The sequence below is a fragment of the Mercenaria mercenaria genome, chromosome 16 (genome assembly GCF_021730395.1).
Source record: "Mercenaria mercenaria strain notata chromosome 16, MADL_Memer_1, whole genome shotgun sequence".
Lineage (NCBI taxonomy): Eukaryota > Metazoa > Mollusca > Bivalvia > Venerida > Veneridae > Mercenaria > Mercenaria mercenaria.
This window is the reverse complement of record NC_069376.1, coordinates 69,694,735-69,713,883: the sequence shown is the minus strand read 5'-3', so window position 1 is coordinate 69,713,883 and position 19,149 is coordinate 69,694,735. Positions and strand designations below refer to the sequence as shown.

General features: G+C 36.5%; 1 protein-coding gene across 2 annotated transcripts in view; it reads right to left on the bottom strand.

Annotated features, from left to right (window-relative positions):
- Window positions 1–18,202, bottom strand: part of LOC123540162 (acetylcholine receptor subunit delta-like) — a 45,036-nt gene extending 26,834 nt beyond the window's left edge. For both annotated transcript variants that reach the window (XR_008367940.1, XM_045324970.2), the window contains exon 1: window positions 18,068–18,202. Coding sequence is in view for 1 of the 2 variants with exons in the window: in XM_045324970.2 (XP_045180905.2) it covers window positions 18,068–18,074 (7 nt within the window). In the remaining variant the exon portion in view is untranslated. The remainder of the gene's footprint in view (window positions 1–18,067) is intronic.
- Between the last annotated feature and the right edge of the window lie 947 nt (window positions 18,203–19,149).

Below are 19,149 nucleotides of genomic sequence, written 5' to 3'. Positions count from 1 at the left end.
ATTTTTTTTATAAAGTGAAACATCTCTAATAGTTAGCTTTACTGAGACGAAATCTATCCAAAAGTCCAAATCGTCGTATATAACGAAAGGGTTTGCTCAGTCCCGTATCATTCCCTCCCTCCTCAACATTTCTGCTTTAACTTCATGCTGGAAATTTAAATCCATGTCTAAATATTCCGCCTTCATCTTTTCTTTAACCACCTATGCCCCAGGTTTAAAATAACAATAGAAAGATAAGCCATTGCTGACACTGCTCAAAGTAGAAAAATCCAATCGAATGTTTTACTTTTATGGAGCCCCGTTATACACGTGCTGACTTAAGCGTTGTAAATATATCCGACATGGGTTAAGTCGGAGCTGAAGTCATTACTTAGTAGTTGAAAAACTGGCCATATGTACATAAGTCAGTGTCTTTAGGTAAATTTCAATCACATTTTGTTTCTACAGTGTTACTAGTAGGTAGTTATTCATCTATATTCTTAAAACTTTGCTGAAAAGAGATTTACTGCATACGTTTGCAGATCAAGTTATGAAAGATAATAGGTAAGGGTAGATTTCTCGGAAGCACAGAGCACTAAAATCACAGCCCAGAGCCACGCATTTGCATAGTAGGCCCACAACAAAAAGAAGCTGTAATGAAAAATATTTCAGACGGGTTGCTTCAAACAACCAACAAAAACATATTAATTTATGCTAAATATAGATGGAGTGGAAGGAAATGGTAAGGGGCAAAATCGGGCCGGGGTGGGGGTGGGGGTGGGAGGAACCCGAAAGGGAAAGTTGTACCAGAGATAAACACACAACCACGATCAACACAATAACATAGACAAACGAACAAGCAACACATAAGAAAACAGTAGGGCACCGTTATAGACTCACAAGCATACAAACGCACCCACACAAGTAGGAAAAAAACAATCGTGTACCGTCTTAGTATTCCCGCTGCCAAAACAAAGGGGAGCCACGAAAACTTACTCAGAGTAAAGGGGGAGGGGATGCAAAAATGTAGCGTAAATGCAAGGGAAAGGAGGGGGCAATAGGGAAGGAGTGAGGAGGAGGAAAAACGCTTACAACAAACAAGAAAACATACGCAACAGACAATACAAGACATACAAAACAACCAGTTGAAAATAGGGGCACCGCATTGGAAAGGTCAGTAACCTATATGAAGGAAACTGGGGGTTTAAACGCGTTTAGGGTACGCAAACCTCGCACTTACCCTTTTTTCAACAGGTTAGACAACACAATGTAAATAAAAGCCCCGCTGAGAAAGGCTCTAACATTGGTGCAAAAATAACAAAAAATAAAGCAAAACATAAAATTAAGGTAAATCTAAGGTATAATTACACCAAACATTTATTCAGGAAGGGCCTTATTGTCCGCCCGAAAACTTGAAGTATAGCTGTATATTACCTGTATTATAAAGATGATTTTCATGAAGTTTTTGTGAGTTATAAAAATGTTGAATTCCCTATGCTATGTTTGTAAGTTAATATCACGTTATCTTTGGATCTATTTATAAATTATGGCCTCGTTTCGGAGCATTTTTTCCGAAAAAAATCCGAAGATGCACGACAGGTTCGTAGGCCTAAAAAAAACATACTTTCTTTTTGAAATGGGCAAAAGGTTTTTGTTTATTTGTTGTTTATTCTTGAACATACCCACGACTATTTGGTCAGATCCGATGCAGTGGGTCATATTTTCAGTAAATATGAAGTCCCAGCTACAAAATCTGGTTTTTATGTAATACTCGTTCGGGTTTTAGTAGTGGACCTTTAAAGGAGAAACAAGTTAAGTTTCTTTTTTTTCGGCGTTAGCTGAATAACATGGATTTTGACCTAGATTCTGTAGTAATAGGGACACGGAACAGGTGCGCTCTGAGATAAAAGATAAACCATTTATTAAGTCTTAAATGGCATTGACTATCAGAAGGCACATATTTAGTAGTTTTGTTACCCTAAACTAAAATAATTTATTCTAATTTACAGTTTTTAGTAATTTATCACCGCTAGAGAAATCGAAAGTAAACATCTTCCCTCTGTTGCGTACCCCGCTTATGGATGAATGAGTGGTGGCTGGTTGTAACTGTAGTGTCAGTGTACCCGGTGTCGGACTGTACGCGGTTTCGCACACATGGCAAATTCATGCTCTTCGTGAAAATAAAGCAGAAAATGTAACAATTCTTTGTTATTATTTTACGAAATCGAGTTATTCCCTACATAATTTGACACCAGGAGTCTTTCCCCACTGGAGCCTCGCTCTGGCATGTGCAGAATAAAACAATAATAAAACACCAATGGAGGCCAGTAGGTCAGCTGAATTTGTTTTTAAATATCGTGAAAATAATGACTATGCAAACAACATCAATGTGCAAATTAAATTTAAAAATCACTATTTCATCATATATTATGTAAGTATTTACCTATTACTTTACCCAAATAAAAATATTTCAACATTTATTGAAGGTATTCCAATCTGCAAATGTTTGATTTTTTGCTTTAAGTTTTTTTTAAAAAACTGAGAACTTAATCAAGTAATTACAGTTATGAGGGTCACAAGTGATTTATAAGCTAAGGTTTTATTTTCATATCAACTGCTTTAGCCTTTTCCAGTCAACAAATTGTACGCTGGTCGACATATTGTGCTAGTATGTTACTTATGGGGGATTCTGACCCAACACGAAATTATTTCAGAATCAGCCCAGGACGTCAAATCATTTTGACCTTCTATCACTGAAAGGGTACCTCTTGATCATTTAAATATGCTTAGTTGAAATATTTGCAAATGATTAATGTGTTTGTGTATGCATATCCAAATATTTTCTGTTTGTACATTCTGAATTTTTCATGCGCCAAACATTAAATTACATCTACGCCGTTTGTCTTTTAAAAGACATTTCTCGTTTTTTGATAACAACAATAAGAAAGTCACAAAATATGTATTAAAGTAACGCTAAAACAAAAAAAAACAGAGAAGAGCACTGTAAGGAAATCTAATATTATGCAGTTTTAAAGAAATGTGAAAATTTCAAAATTTGTTTTTAAGTTTACTGTGACTAAGAAAAATGTTGTTATGAAAGATAATTGAAGGTGAAAGTGAAAACAAAGTTTTACCTTTAATAACGTAACAACACTTAAAAATGAATGAATATTTATTTGAAAGACTTAATATATTAATAAAATGAACCGTATCGTCCTTAAAACATAACCATCTATCAGTTCAACATGAAATAGAAAGACTCTCCCAAGACACGCTTTACAAACTACAGATTAAATTGAAAACACAATCTTTAATGACAAACAGTAATATAATAATAACACTGCCTGATAAATACTACGCGCTAAAAATAGATCAAGTGTACGCAGTTATTTTTGCGATAGATAATTTCATTTTACGAAAACAGGTAATACTCCTTTTTACGACGCAATACCGAACAGGTTAGTCGTTTTACTTACGGTTTGCAAAGTAATGACAAAATATTAGCTTATGGTACATTGTAATCGTTCAGTATGGTGGAAATGAAAATATTAATGCTTACAGTCTAGTCTGAACATTCATCCAAGTTACTACTTTCTCCTGAGATATAGACCATTCTCACCGAAGGGACAAGTCGTTTATCATTTCTAAATAATGCATAACATCATCAAAACTGCGACACAGGAACAATATTTTAGCAGCTATAATAAATACGTAAATTTTCATTTCTTAAACAGCCTTTCGAATGAGCTTTTATTAGTACATGTATACTAACGAAAATTTTTTCGAAAAACAACATATGTAAAATGACCGCTCCTCCCTGTAGCAAAACAATTCCCAACTCCATTAAAGACGCCAGCCGCGCCAATACCATAACAAGTCGAAAGATTTCTTGCGGCCAAAAGTTATACAGACCAGAAATTGTTATTGATGTATGTGTGACCACTCAGCCTAAAAAGTAACTTTAGGATGAATAACGTGTTTGTCTTTTTATCATACCATTACGCTTTAATGTAGGAAATATTACTTATATCTACATGTTTCACAAGTAGATCTATGAAATATGTATTTTTTAATTTTGAAATGTATTGTTTTGAGCAAAAATAACTTTATTTCACTTTCATGTATGAAATATCTTTTAGCCCTATAGGCCTCTTGCTAAAATCTCTGAGAGTGAGGTCATGACCTGACCAGCTGACCGAGGTTGGTACAAATACTGCTGTGGGATTATTTATTACCTGTAGAAACTTTGTTGAGTGAATGTAAACACACATGGGTTAATTATTGAATGAATATAATAAAAAGCACATTTTTGAGGAAAATGGTTACGAAACGATGTCAATGGGGACAGTGTAACTCTGACACTAGATATAAACACAAGGAACACATTAAAGATGTTTTTCATACCCTTTCCTAAGCCTAACAAGGAAATGGCAAAGTGTTTGGAATGGATAAGAAAATGTAGCCGGCCTCACTTACAACTGAATATAGAGAAAATCGACAAATACAAATATGTATGTTCAAAGGTATGTATAGTTTGTTATCAAAAACTTTGGCATTGTATTTTATTGAATAGTTATATATGACAAAGAAGAATGAATGAATGAATGAGCTGGGTTTTACGGCGAATCGACACAAAAAGGTCATATATCGCCGAGAAAACGTTAAATGGATTACGTTAATTGCAAAGCATCAATAAAACTATTAAAGTAAAAGCGCAAATACATAAATAGTGTAAAAAATCAAATGCAAACATTAAAAAGTATAAAAGTGGTTAATAAAAATCAAATAAGGTTCAGATTTATGAAATATACCTATTTCTTTTAAAAACTGCAAAATTTTGTCGGCTGAAATTTGCTCGTACAGCTCTTTTAGAGATTCGACATTATAGTATGAGTTGCGCTGTGGATCGAAGTCGCTTAAAATATGTTTAATTGTAAGTGGTGTTTGACATGGTATACATTCAGGTTGATCTTCATTGTTCAGCAAATACGAATGAGTCAACCGAGTATGACCTATTCGACAACGAGAAAGAACAACTTCCTCCGTGCGAACAGATCTATTTCCTTGGTGCCATTCACCTAAAGTAGGTTTAATTTCACGAAGTTTATTGAACGAATCATTGTTCCATGAGGACTGCCATTTAGTTAAAATGTATTTGTTGATATTTGATCTAAAATCAGTATATGGTAATTTCAATTTAGATTGATTTAATGAAAGTGATTTCTTTGCTGCAGTATCAGCATCTTCATTTCCATAAATACCAACATGACTAGGAATCCAACAGAATATGATGGACTTTTTAAAAGATAGTTCATGAACCCTGAGAAGAATGTTTTGAATGAGAGGATTTTCTGTATTACGGTTGTGTATTGATTGTAATACAGAAAGTGAGTCGGAAAAGATGATAAACTTTTCTTCATTATATTCTGAAATAAAATTAAGGGCCAAATCAATTGCTTTTGCTTCTGCTGAAAAAATTGTAGCGTTATTTGGTAAACGTAATTTTTGATTGATGCAGATGGCTAACGCGGCACATCCAACCTTTGAATCATCTTTTGAACCATCTGTATAAATAGGAAAATGATCTTTGTAAGCCGACTTGATTTCGTTATATTTGGACTTGAATATTTCAGGGTTTGTTTCAGCCTTTTCCAATGCGGTTTTCATATCAAAAAGAACTGTTGGAGAATTAAGAATCCATGATGGTGTATTCAGTACTAAATTATCTTTTACATCATCAAATTCAAAATCTGTTTCCTTCATAGAATTATCAATGCGAAATCCAAAAGGTTTAATTTGTTTTGGTTTTCTGTCATACGAATCGTGGTATTTGGGTTTAAATATGATTTTATGAGCAGGGTTGGATTTGTTGGCAGCTACCCTCCAAGGCATTTGCAATGACGATTTTTCACGTCTCGTGTAAAGGGGGGTTCGTTTGCTTCAACCATACAAGCTTCAACCGGCGATGTTCTAAATGCGCCAAGAGCAATACGAAGACCTTGATTATGAATAGTATCCAGCATCTGTAAATACGATTTTCTGGCTGAAACATAAACAACACAACCGTAATCTAGCTTGGATCGAATCAAAGCTCTATACAGTCTTAACAAAACCTTGCGATCTGCTCCCCAATCAATATTTGAAATTACCTTTAAAAGATTCAACGATTTCAAACATTTGGCTTTCAGGTATTTTATGTGTGGTATAAAAGAAAGCTTTTTATCAAAAATAACACCAAGAAATTTTGCTTCGTCAACAACGGGTATTTTTGTACCATTTAGAAAAAGCTCAGGGTCACAATGTTGTTTCCGTAATTGACAAAAGTGAACACACTGAGTTTTTGATTGGGAAAATTTAAAACCATTTTCCATGGCCCAAGTTTGAACTTAGTTCAAACACTGCTGTGATTGGCGTTCAATCGTACGCATATTTTTTGAACGATAACATATTAGAAAGTCATCTAACATATAATGAACAATCTGTCCCTGGTGACAACATTTCACAATATTATTAATTTTGATGCTAAAAGTGTGACAGATAAAATAGAACCTTGTGGACTCCCTGTTCTTGCTCAAAAGAGTCAGAAAGGGTAGAACCAACACGTACTTAAAATTGCGATCAGATAAAAATTGCGATATAAATGTTGGAAGACGACCTTTTAAACCTAAGTCGTTAAGATCATTCATAATACCATATTTCCATGTAGTGTCATAGGCTTTTTCTAAATCGAAAAAGACAGACACTAAATGCTCTTTTTTAACAAATGCATCACGAATAAAATTTTCCAGCCGAACAAAATGATCAGTTGTGCTGGCGCTGCTTGCGAAAACCGCTTGAAAGTTTGTAATAGGCCTTGAGATTCAAAAATACCAAACTAGTCTAGAATTGATCATACGTTCTAGCGTTTTACATAAACAACTGGTAAGTGCAATCGGTCTATAATTACTGGGTTAGTGCTATCTTTCCCGGGTTTTGGTATTTGGAATAACTATAGCTTCTCTCCAGGAATCTGGAAAAATGCCAGTTTTCCATGTAATATTATAAATTTCAAGTAGGAGTCTAATGATTCTTGTGGTAAATGTTTTAAAAGTTGATAATGAATTTGGTCCGGACCAGCTGCGGTATCGTGACATTTATCTAAAGCGTCAAGCAATTCTGTGAGTGAAAAAGGTTTATTATAATCTTCATCATTATTTAATCAAAATTTAAAGGTTTACTTTCTTTAGTCGATTTTTATGTTTTGAAACCTTTTATCATAATTGTTTGATGAAGAGTTTTTTGAAAAAGTTTTAACAAGTGTATTGGCAATGTCCTCCTTGCAGATGCAATAGACTGGTCTGACTTTGTAAGATGGGAAACATTTGAAGATTTTCCTTTTCCACTTATTTTGCGAATCATTTCCCAGACTTTTTTAACCGATGACCTAGAATTAAGTTTTGAAACGTATGAATGCCATGATTTTTTCTTTGCTTGTTTTATAGTTCTGCGAGCATTTGCTCTCAGAATCTTAACTGATTGTAGCATTTCTTTCGTCGGCCGTATATTGAACTTTTTAATGGCCGCTCTACGTTTTCGAACAGCAGTCTTACAATCATCATTATACCAAGGCTTATTTTTATGTTTACCATTTCTTGAAGCTTTAGGAATGGACTTGTCAGCAATATCGGACAGAAGAACTGAAAACCGATCAATAGGATCATAAAAATTAGTAAAATTCTCCAAAGTCAAATCATTTTTACATAGCGTTTCAAATTGCTTCCAGTCAGCTTTATTAAATTTGAAATATGAAGGGTGATCTGATGGCAGATTAGAAGTATTTGAAATAATAATTGGAAAATGGTCACTACCATGCAAATCATCCAGTACTTTCCATTCAAAATCAAGAAAGATGTTCGGCTGACAAATTGTCAAATCAAGCGAAGAAAAGTTACCTGTTGCAGGATGAAGATAAGTTTTGGATTTATCATTTAATAAACAGAGGGCATTTCTTTCAATAAAAGTTTCAATAATTTGACCTCTAGTGTTGCTGTCAGAACAGCCCCAGAATTCATGATGACCATTAAAATCTCCCATAAGCAAAAATGGTTGTGGTAATTGTTTTATAAGATCATCAAGATCGTCAAGATTTAGTTTAAATTTGGGAGGTATGTAAATCGAACAGATAGTAATCGGTCGATGTAATGTTACGTTTATTGTAACTGATTGGATACTTGTATTTAGAACAATTTGTCTGTGCGGACATGCATTATTAATAATAATAGATGTACCACCAAACGCTCTATCAGTGTTAGTGTTTATGAAGTTATACACTGAATAATTTTTGAAAGCTATTTTGTCCGTTTCCTTTAAAAATGTTTCACTAAGGCACATAAGTGAATGATTATATTTTGATAAGAGAAGGAGAATTTCATTATAATTTGCTTTAAGTCCACGGCAATTCCACTGGATAATTTTACTTTCCATTTACAATGGCAAATAAAAATTAAACGACTGGAAAATTAAATTATTAGTGTTGCATTGACTCAGGAAGGAACCTTTGATTTCCCCTCCTTTGTGCTGGTTAAACTGGGCGGGGCAGATAATGGCGGATCGTCATCATCCTCCCCTGTTAACCGGTTCATATCATGAGGGAACCGGTTATGGGTTTGTATGGGATCATTTGATCCCTATCCAAACCCATCAGTTCTCAAGTCAATTTTTTGTTTGGGTGTTTGACTCACCCCACGTTGATTAGTGTTTGATGAAACGTTTTATCGTCACGACGGCGTACCTGAATACATGTACTTAGGAACATTTTGTATAGCTGGTGGCAGTGTTGGTTTAGCAGCTGCCCTTTGAAGTTGAGATGCCTCTGAAGGTTTTGCTGGTACTTTAGGCTTTTCATTTGGTACAGAAGTTTGAGTTGGATTTTGTTGAGCAGTCACTGAATCTGTTTGAGTACAGGCATCAATGCACTGTGTTGATTTGCTAGAGACAGATTTAGTTATTGATGAATAAGTTTGTGCGAGTGTTGGAGATGTAAATTTGGCATTGGCAATTTGTCTTGCTTCTGGAAATCCAAATGCCCTGTGTGAATTTGACATGAAGAACCTCCTTTCGATTTTCCATGTCTTGCAATCACGAGACTTGGCTGAATAGTGGCTCGTTGCAGTTCACACAACGCAATGGACGACTACAAGTGTCGTGGTAATGAAAGGTCCATCCTGTCCGCATTTAGGCAAGTGTAATCGCCTTTGCAGTTTTCTCATTGTGCCCAAACTTAAAGCAATAATAGCATTGAAGAGGATTAGGAATATATGTTGTACTTTTGTAATGAGGTATCCAACTTTACGACTGAAGGAAGAAACGGAGTGCCAAATGTAAGAATAATAGTATTTGTGTGAATTTCTTTTCCTAATCGCTTGATTTTTATACGTCTAGCAGCAGTGACATGTTGATCTGAAGGCCTTGCACAATCTCCGTCTCCGAAACCCCTGCAAGGTCAGGACAACGAATGACCCCCCTTGAGGTGTTCAAAGTACGGTGTGCAATGCACTACATGGCCGGTTGTAAAATGAAGTTAAGGAAAGTAAATTTCGTGAATGTGAGGCTTTCTCAACTTCAACAAGCAGATCACCAGTTCGCAGTTTTTTTGACTGATTTCGTACACCAGCAATACCTTCGATGGTTTTTTCAATTATAAATGGCGAGAGGCTTGACATTTTGAATGTTTCGTCTGTTGACTGATTAAAGGAATCGTGGAAATGCCATGTTGGAAGTGTATGTCGGTGAGGATTCTCACCTTCCGTGCCGTCAGAATAGCGGTCGTTTTTTATTTTGGTTTTCCATATTAAATGTTTATAATTCGTCACCTCGCAGCCCCACCCGCCGCGAAGTCCTAACAAGGGACAAAAACAGAGCGATATCCAGCTCATACATGTTAGGAATACTGTAGTGATATACTCGGCCAGGTATTTTTCAATCTTGTTTATATCACCAGATTCAAAGGATTGTTACTCACTACCCAACCGATTTGGCCCTAAGCCACCGCCTTCTAGGAAACATAGATTGAATACCTATGAAAATTATTGTTAAATACATTTGTGGAACGTAATATGAAGTTTATATGAGCGCAGTAAAATGTGACAATACAGCAGAGTAAAGACAGGTTTTGTGTAACGTAATTATGTTCCAAAGTTGTGTTTGTGAAAAATAAAAATTATCACATAAAGATGCAGTTTAAATAAGCAATAAAAAATGTAAACGTAAAGGTGAGTTTCCTAGGGCTTTTGGCATGACTACCGAATTGATCGTATCGGCCAATACGACCGCCAGAACGTCTACACCGAATTAGAGGCCAAAGATGTGTATTGCACCCACATCCCGGGAAGAAGATGCGCACATGTAAACAAGTACGCAATCATCTCCCGGGATGCCATGGGGCACCTCAACATCCAGGACCCTCCTCTCCGGCTTACGGGCCGCCACCCACGGCAAACAGGTGGCTCCATTTTCGGGGGAGTCGTACCCCTCTGCATGGAGATACAGCCAGCATTTTCTATCCCCCCGCCGGCAAGGGGCTGACAAAGAAGTAATACGCAGAATTTTTATTGCCATTTACTGCTAGACAGTGACAGTCATATTTGAAATAGTTTGACTATATATTTTTCAGCACTTTGTTGGAGGCCATGGTCCTACAGAACAGTTTACTGATCTGCTAACAGCTGACCCATATAACAGTAAAAAACCTAGAAAAAGACCAGCAAAAAGGGAAGAAGTATTGCCTAAGCCCAAGATCAGCAGAATATCAGCAGCACACACATTATTATGCTTGTCGGGGGAAACGAGTAAAGATTCATTTCCATCATCTTCAAGTGTGAATGAACCAATGTTTACGGCTACACGTTTGGAAGAAAGTTACTCTACAAATACATATGTAGAAGCACAAAATACTCAAAATGGATCTGCAGAACGTTTGTGTGAAAACTGTAGAGCAAGTGTTACTAAAAACATTAAAAACATTAAAAGTGGACAAAGACAATCATTTATAAATGAAGTGATGACAACTGACAGCAAATGTTTTTATTACACTGGATTACCAAGAGTATCTTGCCTACTAGATCTTTTCTGGTGGGTTGAACCTGCTGCAAAAAGTATGAAGTTACGGGGTGGCATGACACCACTACGTAAACAAGGGAGAAAAAGGAAACTGTTGTCATTGTTTGAGGAATTTTTATTAACATTGGTCCGAATCAAACGTTGTTTTGGTTTAACTCATATGGCATACCTTTTTGGTGTGTCAGAAAGCCATATTACAGGATCTTTACAACATTGGTTAACTTCTTATCAAAGTGTTTGGGACAACTAATAAAATGGCCCTCAAAACAAGTGGTGAAAGAAAATTTGCCAAGATCATTTAAGCATTTTTCAAATACACGATGTATTATTGACTGCACTGACCTATTTGTAGAAAAACCTTTCCGTCCAACAGCCCAAAGAATAACATGGTCAACATACAAACACTCAAATACTTTCAAATTCCTTGTTGGCATTATGCCCACTGGTACCATAGCATTCATTTCTAAAGTATACAGTGGCTCTATTTCTGATCAGTCCATTGTTGAAAAAAGTAAAGTTGTTGATTTAGTAGAAGGTGGCGATGATATGATGGCAGACAGAGGATTTAACATAAGGCACATGTTGTTACTTAAAAAGGCAACTCTTAATATACCAGCATTCTCGCATGGTAAGAACCTGTCCGCAAATGCTATAAAAATTCAAGAAAGATAGCCAGTGTTAGAATTCACGTTAAACGGGCAATTAGACGTATTAAAATTTTTAAAATTCTAAATGGAATAATTCCATTGAAATTGCGATACCTATTAAATCAGATACTGAAAATAATAGTTGTACTCTGTAATCTGCAGGGCAGGTTGGTCAAGGATTGATATTGTTTATTTACCTGTCCAGTGCAACTGATAAGATGGCAACAGATCAAAGATGATAATGCACAAGTGCTATATGATTATTTATTCACTGTCCTACATTTACTGTTATGTATTTACAACTTGTTCTCGGAAACCTGTTATTTCAACACCGAATAAAAGTCATTGATGTATATCGAATGTATTGAGTTTTTGTTCATTCACCTGGCAAAAGTCTGAATCAAAGGGTAAGTTTGATCAAATCATGTTTTCTGGTATTTGCTGTAATAACTCTCCTGTCTTTAAAAAAATCCTGTAAATCTTTTACTTTCCAAGAATTAAAGTTATGACCCATTTTCAATACACAGTGTTGATATTTCTCCATGTAATGCAAGTTCAGTGAGCGGTCAAGATAGCAATGTTTGTACCAACTCACGTGATCACACTGGCTGGTTGCCATGGTTATCAGATTTTGACAAGTCCACTATTGGTCACATTCCTTGACTACTGAAATACTTAACTAGAGCTATCACAAATGTGGTCCATGCCTTCACCAGGACTTCCTTGACATATAAAGCAAGACAACACAGGACCATAATCCAGAAAATTAAAGAGGAATTCAAAATAAATCCCTTGCACAACTAGGTATCAATATTTATTTTTGCTGAAAGTTTGAATAAATAATATGAAATAATGAATGAGGAAGTCAGGTGATTAATATTTCTCTATATAGAGAATAATTGATTATAAATATGAAATAAAGAAGGAACTGAATTGGTCGACTGTAACCATGAAAAGCATTTTTTGAAAGAAAAAAACCCTAAACATTGATTGAAATATTAGTTTAGTTCTTCAACTTTTACTCTGCTAAATTGCACTGAAATTGTCATTTTCTATCATAATCTGGCAAAACTGGCCTATTTACAGCCACATCTAAACAAGTTTCAATTTTTATCCCTGCTCAACTATAGAGTGCCAGCTATATTGCAAATACGGCGTAAGCCAATCAAAATGTCACTTGAAATTACACAGTACTCATTTACTACATTATTTGTTGCTTTCTAATTTACAGGCCGCAGGTCATAACAAAATGACTTTTATATGTCTTCAGCGTATATTCAGCGTATATAATTTAGAGGAAGTAATAATTTTTATGGCATATTAATCTTATTCATATCTTTACACGGTAGATTGATTTTTGCATTTTTTCCTTCTTTGCATCAATGATCAAGGCGTCCGTTACCGGTTTTTTTTTTCATGACGGCAGGAACCAGGTTCGTATATTTTGCAAGACTTTCTGTATGAAAAGAGCCTCTTTTGGCTTTTATTTGTGAAGATTATATTTGTAAGAATTCCTGCAAACGCGTTACTTTTATGTCAACTTAATGAATGCATGATTCGAATTTGCCGGCTGGTGGTAAAACACTTGTCCAGTAAAAATTGAATACGTTCAACATTGAATGTATATTCAGCTCAAAGGAAGAAAAAAAAAAAAAAAAAAAAAAAAAACGGTTATGAGACACTTTTTTCACTAACACTTCTTTCGTCTTGCCTTATACAGTAAAAAATTCCAGCTTATGATCAGTCATTTGCGAGCAATATAGGTCAGGTTTTAAAAGTTGGACATTTGTTTGTCTCTAAAATCTATATTAAATCTATTTTTCATATACAGAACTGGATGATCGGGCTCAAATTGACATATGTATATACGTAAGACATGGAATCTACTTTCGTTGAACTTAACTGTTCAAATAAAACGAACAGTAACTCAGACAGAAATTTCCAGAGTGGATCTCGTGGACGTGGGAGATCTCGTGGACATACCGGTAATCGTGGAAGGCACCTTAGTCGTGAGACGCCTTCAGTCGGAACCTGCCGTAACTGTGGTGGCAACCAACGCCATGCAACTTGTCCTGCTCAGGGGAAAGAGTGCCATAAATGCAAAAAGAAAAACCATTTTGCTAAAGAGTGTAGGTCAACCATGAAATCCAAAAACACTAACTTTGGTGTAATCTGGCATGTGCTGAACAAAAAGCTGAAAATAACAGTTCTAGTGATGAATCAGTTTTCAATATAAACACTGCTAGTTGTAAGCTCCCATTAGTGAACATTACACTCCTCAACAAAAATGTAGAATTTTTGATTGACACAGGTGCAAGTGTTAATATTATTTGTGAAAATGTTTACAATCAGTTCATGCATCTTAAGCCTAGACTACAAAAACCTACCCCTTTGATATATGCCTATGGCTCTTCAAATCCTTTAAATATTAAGGGTTATTTTCATTCACATGTAGCATACAAAGAGAGGCGAATAGAAGCAGACTTCTATGTGGTGGAGAATTCCAACTCCAGATGTCTTCTTGGAGCAATGACAGCCCAGTCTCTTGGCATTGTCCATTTTGCTTATTCATCCATGCCCTTCTCCCATACTCCTAGCTCTAGTTCTATTTCAGACAGATATGCACCCTTGTTTGACGGAAAAATGGGAAAGGTCAAAGGTGTGAAGGTCAAACTTCATATCAACCCTGACATACAGCCTGTGACACAGAGACACAGACGAATCCCTTTTCATGTGCGGAAAGATGTTGAAGCCGAGCTCACACGCATTGAAGAGCTTGATGTGATTGAACATGTTAGTGGTCCCACACCCTGGGTAAGCCCTGTAGTAGTATTGCCCAAGAAATCCTCAGGTGTGAGAATTTGTATTGATATGAGAGCTGCTAATAAGGGTATTAGTAGGGAAAAGCACCCAATGCCTACTGTAGATGACCTTTTATCCGACTTGAATTCTTCTACTGTGTTCAGTAAGCTTGACTTATTAAAAGTTTACCATCAGCTTGAACTCGAAAAGTCTTGTCGCTGCATAACTACTTTCAGTACCCATGTAGGTCTTAGACGGTACAAATGCATTTTGTTTGGGGTAAGCGCTACAAGTGAAATCTTCCAGAAAGTAATTGCCGATTTGCTAGCGGACATACCCGGCGCTAGAAATCTTTCTGATGACATAATTATCCATGGTCGCACCCAGACAGATCATGATCAAGCATTCAGTGCAACTTTAGACAGGCTCATGAACAGTGACGTAAAACTGAATCGTGATAAATGCATTTTCTCTGTAAACAAAATTTCTTTCTTTGGCCATGTTTTCAGTGATGTTTGCATTTCTGCAGATCCAGAGAAGATCAAGGCAATTGTTAGACGAGCCGCACCTAAGAACTCTACTGAAGTGAGGTCTTTTCTTGGAATGACCCAGTATGTCTCCAGGTACATACCACATTATGCTACTATAACAGAACCCCTTAGACGTCTTACACGTCAAGACACCCCTTGGTCCTGGTCAGAAAACGAACAAAATGCTTTTGACAATCTCAAGACTGCTCTTACTAGTGCACAAGTTATGGCCTACTTTGACCCAAAGAGTTCTACCGAGGTCACAGTTGATGCATCCCCAGTTGGTGTTGCAGCAATGTTGATACAGGAAAATAAGGTTATCTCCTATGCCAGCCGTGCGCTGACAGATGTTGAGCAGAGATACTCGCAAACGGACCGCGAAATGCTTGCAGTTGTGTATGGGTAGAACATTTTCATTTGTATTGCTTCTCGCTTTACAGTGGTCACAGACCACAAGCTACATCTTGGTATTGTCAACAGCCAGAAACCTGCTTCGGCGCGTATGGAGCGTTGGCGTTTACGTCTAATGCAATATGAGTTCACGCTGGAATACCGCCCAGGCAAAGACGAGTTAAATCCAGCTGACTATATAAGCATGCACCCGTGCACCCAACCCAAGAAGGACAATGCTGCCGAAGCGTACATTTCCTTCATTAGCCAGCATGCCGTCCCTAAGGCCATGACTCTGGATGAAGTCCGTTCTGCTACCCAAAAAAGTCCCACTCTTCAGAAAGTTATGATTGCCATCCAGACTGGAAAATGGTAGGGTGATCCAGATTTGACTCCTTTTGTTCGATTCAAAGATGAATTTTCAATCTATGATGGTGTTATTTTGAGAGACCATCGATTAGTCATTCCTTCTACATTGCAGGAAAGAGTAGTAGCCATTGCCCATCACACTCACCAAGGCATAGTTAAGACTAAGGAACTCATGTGAGAAAAGGTCTGGTTCCCTGGTATTGACCAAATGGTAGAGCAAACTGTAAAAGCATGTATCCCATGCCAAGCTTCTTACCCTGGACCTAAGAAGAGAGAACCTATATGTCCAAAACCTTTACCCTCTGGACCCTGGTCTGAGATAGCATTAGACTTTGCTTGACCTTTTCCTTCAGGACAATACCTACTTGTAGCTATAGATGAATACAGTCGTTTCCCAGAGGTTGAGATTGTGTTTTCTACCTCTGCCAAAACTGTTATTCCACGCCTCAGTTCCATATTTGCACGCCATGGTTTCCCCAGTATTGTAAAGACAGATAATGGTCCCCCTTTTCAGGGTCAAGAGTTTGCTGATTTTGCTGCAGTGTGTAGATTTACACATAGGAGAATTACACCATTGTGGTCCGAGGCTAATGGTGGTGTTGAGCGTTTTATGGGTGTTCTGAACAAATTTGGCCGAGCTTCTGTTGCAGGTAACCGAGACTGGAAGGTTGAACTTAGTACTTTTCTGATGCACTATAGAGCTACTCCTCACAGTGCCACACAAGTGTCTCCATCTGAGGCCCTCACAGGTCGGAAGATGAACATTGGACTTCCCGATATTCCAAAATCCGACCCAGTTTCTATTTCAGACCGTGTAACACAGAATGACACAAAATCTAAAGGTAAAATGAAAGAATATGCCGACAAGAAACGCCATACCGTGCAATCCTCAATTGCCCCTACACAGTTGTACAAAAGCATGGTAGTATTGTCACAGCCGAGCGCAATGGCCATTTTCTTACGCGCAACTCTTCATATTTCAGGCCTGTAAAAGTAGAAACTTTGCCGGAAGAAGAGGAAGAGCAGGGACTGGACTCAAGCCAGGCTCCTGAATCAAACAGTCTTATGTCTTCACACAGCCCAGTTTCTGGTTCTCGCCCAGTTTTTAGTCCGATGCAGACGCAGAGTGAAGAAAGCAAAACTCCCACTTTGCAACAAACCCCAAGTTCCCGTTCTGTTTCAGAATCAGAGACTCCATCACCAGTTAACAGTCCAAGCCCTGAGGTGCCAGCTCCGTGAAGGAACCCGCCACGGTCTGCTGCAATGCCTCAAAAGTACAAAGACTATGTTTTAAAGAGGTAAATTTTAATGTAACTTTTGGATCAAAAGAATTAGAATTTTCCTTTGAAAGACTGGCATTTTAAGGATTGATTATTTTTATATATGTTAGGTGTATTTGTATTTTCCATTCAGTATAAAGGCTTAATTTTAGTTTCTAGTCATTCTATCTAGTCACTTGTAATTCAGATTTGTTTGTTTGTTGTTTTTTTTTTTTTTTTGGTCAAGAAGCTAAGTCTTTAAGTTTAGGTATTATTATGGAATTTGCACTGGATTTTCATTTTAGATTGGTACAGTTTTCTTAGTACATATTAATGGTTTCTAAACATGTGAGTGTATTTTGTATTTGTTTTTTTTTTGTGTGTGAAAAACTAAGCATACATATATATATCCATTAAAAAATTTAAGTACTAGCTCCATTGATTTTACTAATATAAATACAAATGTTTATAACTGTGTTTAGGACATTTTAATGACACATGTTTGTTACTCTGTTGTGAAGATTTCATTCAAGGTAGAGAGGAGTGTAGTGTCTAGGGTAGTCAAGGACTATTGATTTAGTTGTTCTATGCCTATTATCTTTTAGTTGTCGTATATCTAACAATAGTGTTTCATACAATAGACTGATATAATGATACCGATAGTTTTGGAGCCAAAATGAGAAATTGTTAAAATAAACGTAAATAAACATCTGAAGCAAATCTCACGAGCTGTTATTTGTCTTCATAACAGCCTTAGATATAATATTAACGCACCCACTTACGCCTATTTTGTTGCGGAATATTCAATATTACTTTCTTTTGTCAAATATATTTGCCGTGTAAACATACATTATTTAATAGAGACTCCCTTCTACACAAGTAAATCTATAGTTGTGCATTTACAAACTCTACCCGTTTACGCTCGAATAATTACAAGCAGATAAAAAAGCGTTAATACTTATGAGTACAAATTCTATTTAAATTATTTTCATACCTGACATGCTTTCTAAGTTCCAAAATTCACATGCGGTGCAATATATTATTGCTTATATTCACATGTCTAACTAAAATACTATGCATAACACATGCCTCACTTGTTGCATAAAATAGTAGTGTTATGTCACCCACAGCAAAATCAATAGGCAAGACATCAATTAATACGCTTGATGAGTTTGAAAACAGTTATCATATTGCACATTAGCATATAGATGAAATTACGCAAGTGTCAGAAAGGAATTAGTCTGTACAAAACATGTCGTGTAATTTAATAAATTGGCTGCACAAAATGAGTCAGCCAAATGAATAAATCAACTGTACAACACATGACAGACAAGCAAATAGGTCGTGTCAGGCAAGTAAATAAGCTGTACAAAACATGTCAGACAAGAAAACACTGTCGGCTGCACTAAACATGTCAGGCAAGTAAACAAATTATCTGTACAAAAAATTCAGGTAAGTAAACAAGTCAGCTGTACAAAAAATGTCAGGCAAGTAAGCAAGTCAGTTGTACCAAACATGTCAGGCAAGCAAACAAGTCAGCTGTACAAAACATGTCAGACAAGTAAGCAAGTCAGCTGAACAAACATGTCAGGCAAGTCAGCTGTACAAAACATGTCAGGCAAGAAAACAAGTTGTCCATATTAATGATGTCGTGGGCATATCAGCTGTAAAGAAATGGTGAGCAAGTAAGCAAGTCAGCTGTACAAAACATGTCAAGCAAGTTAGCAGTACAAAACATGTCAGGCAATTAAGCAAGTCAGTTGTACGAAACATATCAAGCAAGAAAGCAAATCAGCTATACAAATGTATTCGAAAGCATGTCATCTGTACAAAACAGGCAAGTAAGCAAGTCAGCTGTATAAAAATGTCCCGCAAGTAAATAACTGTACAATACTTGTCAGGCAAGTAAGCAAGTCAGCTGTACAAATCATGTCAGACAAGTAAATAATTCAGGTGAACAAAACTTTAAATACGCGCCACAAAGTATTTCCATGATGGTTATTACACATGCTCTGCATGATAAATTTGACAAATAACAAGTATCTAGTTACAAACTGACAGTGACATAAATATGGC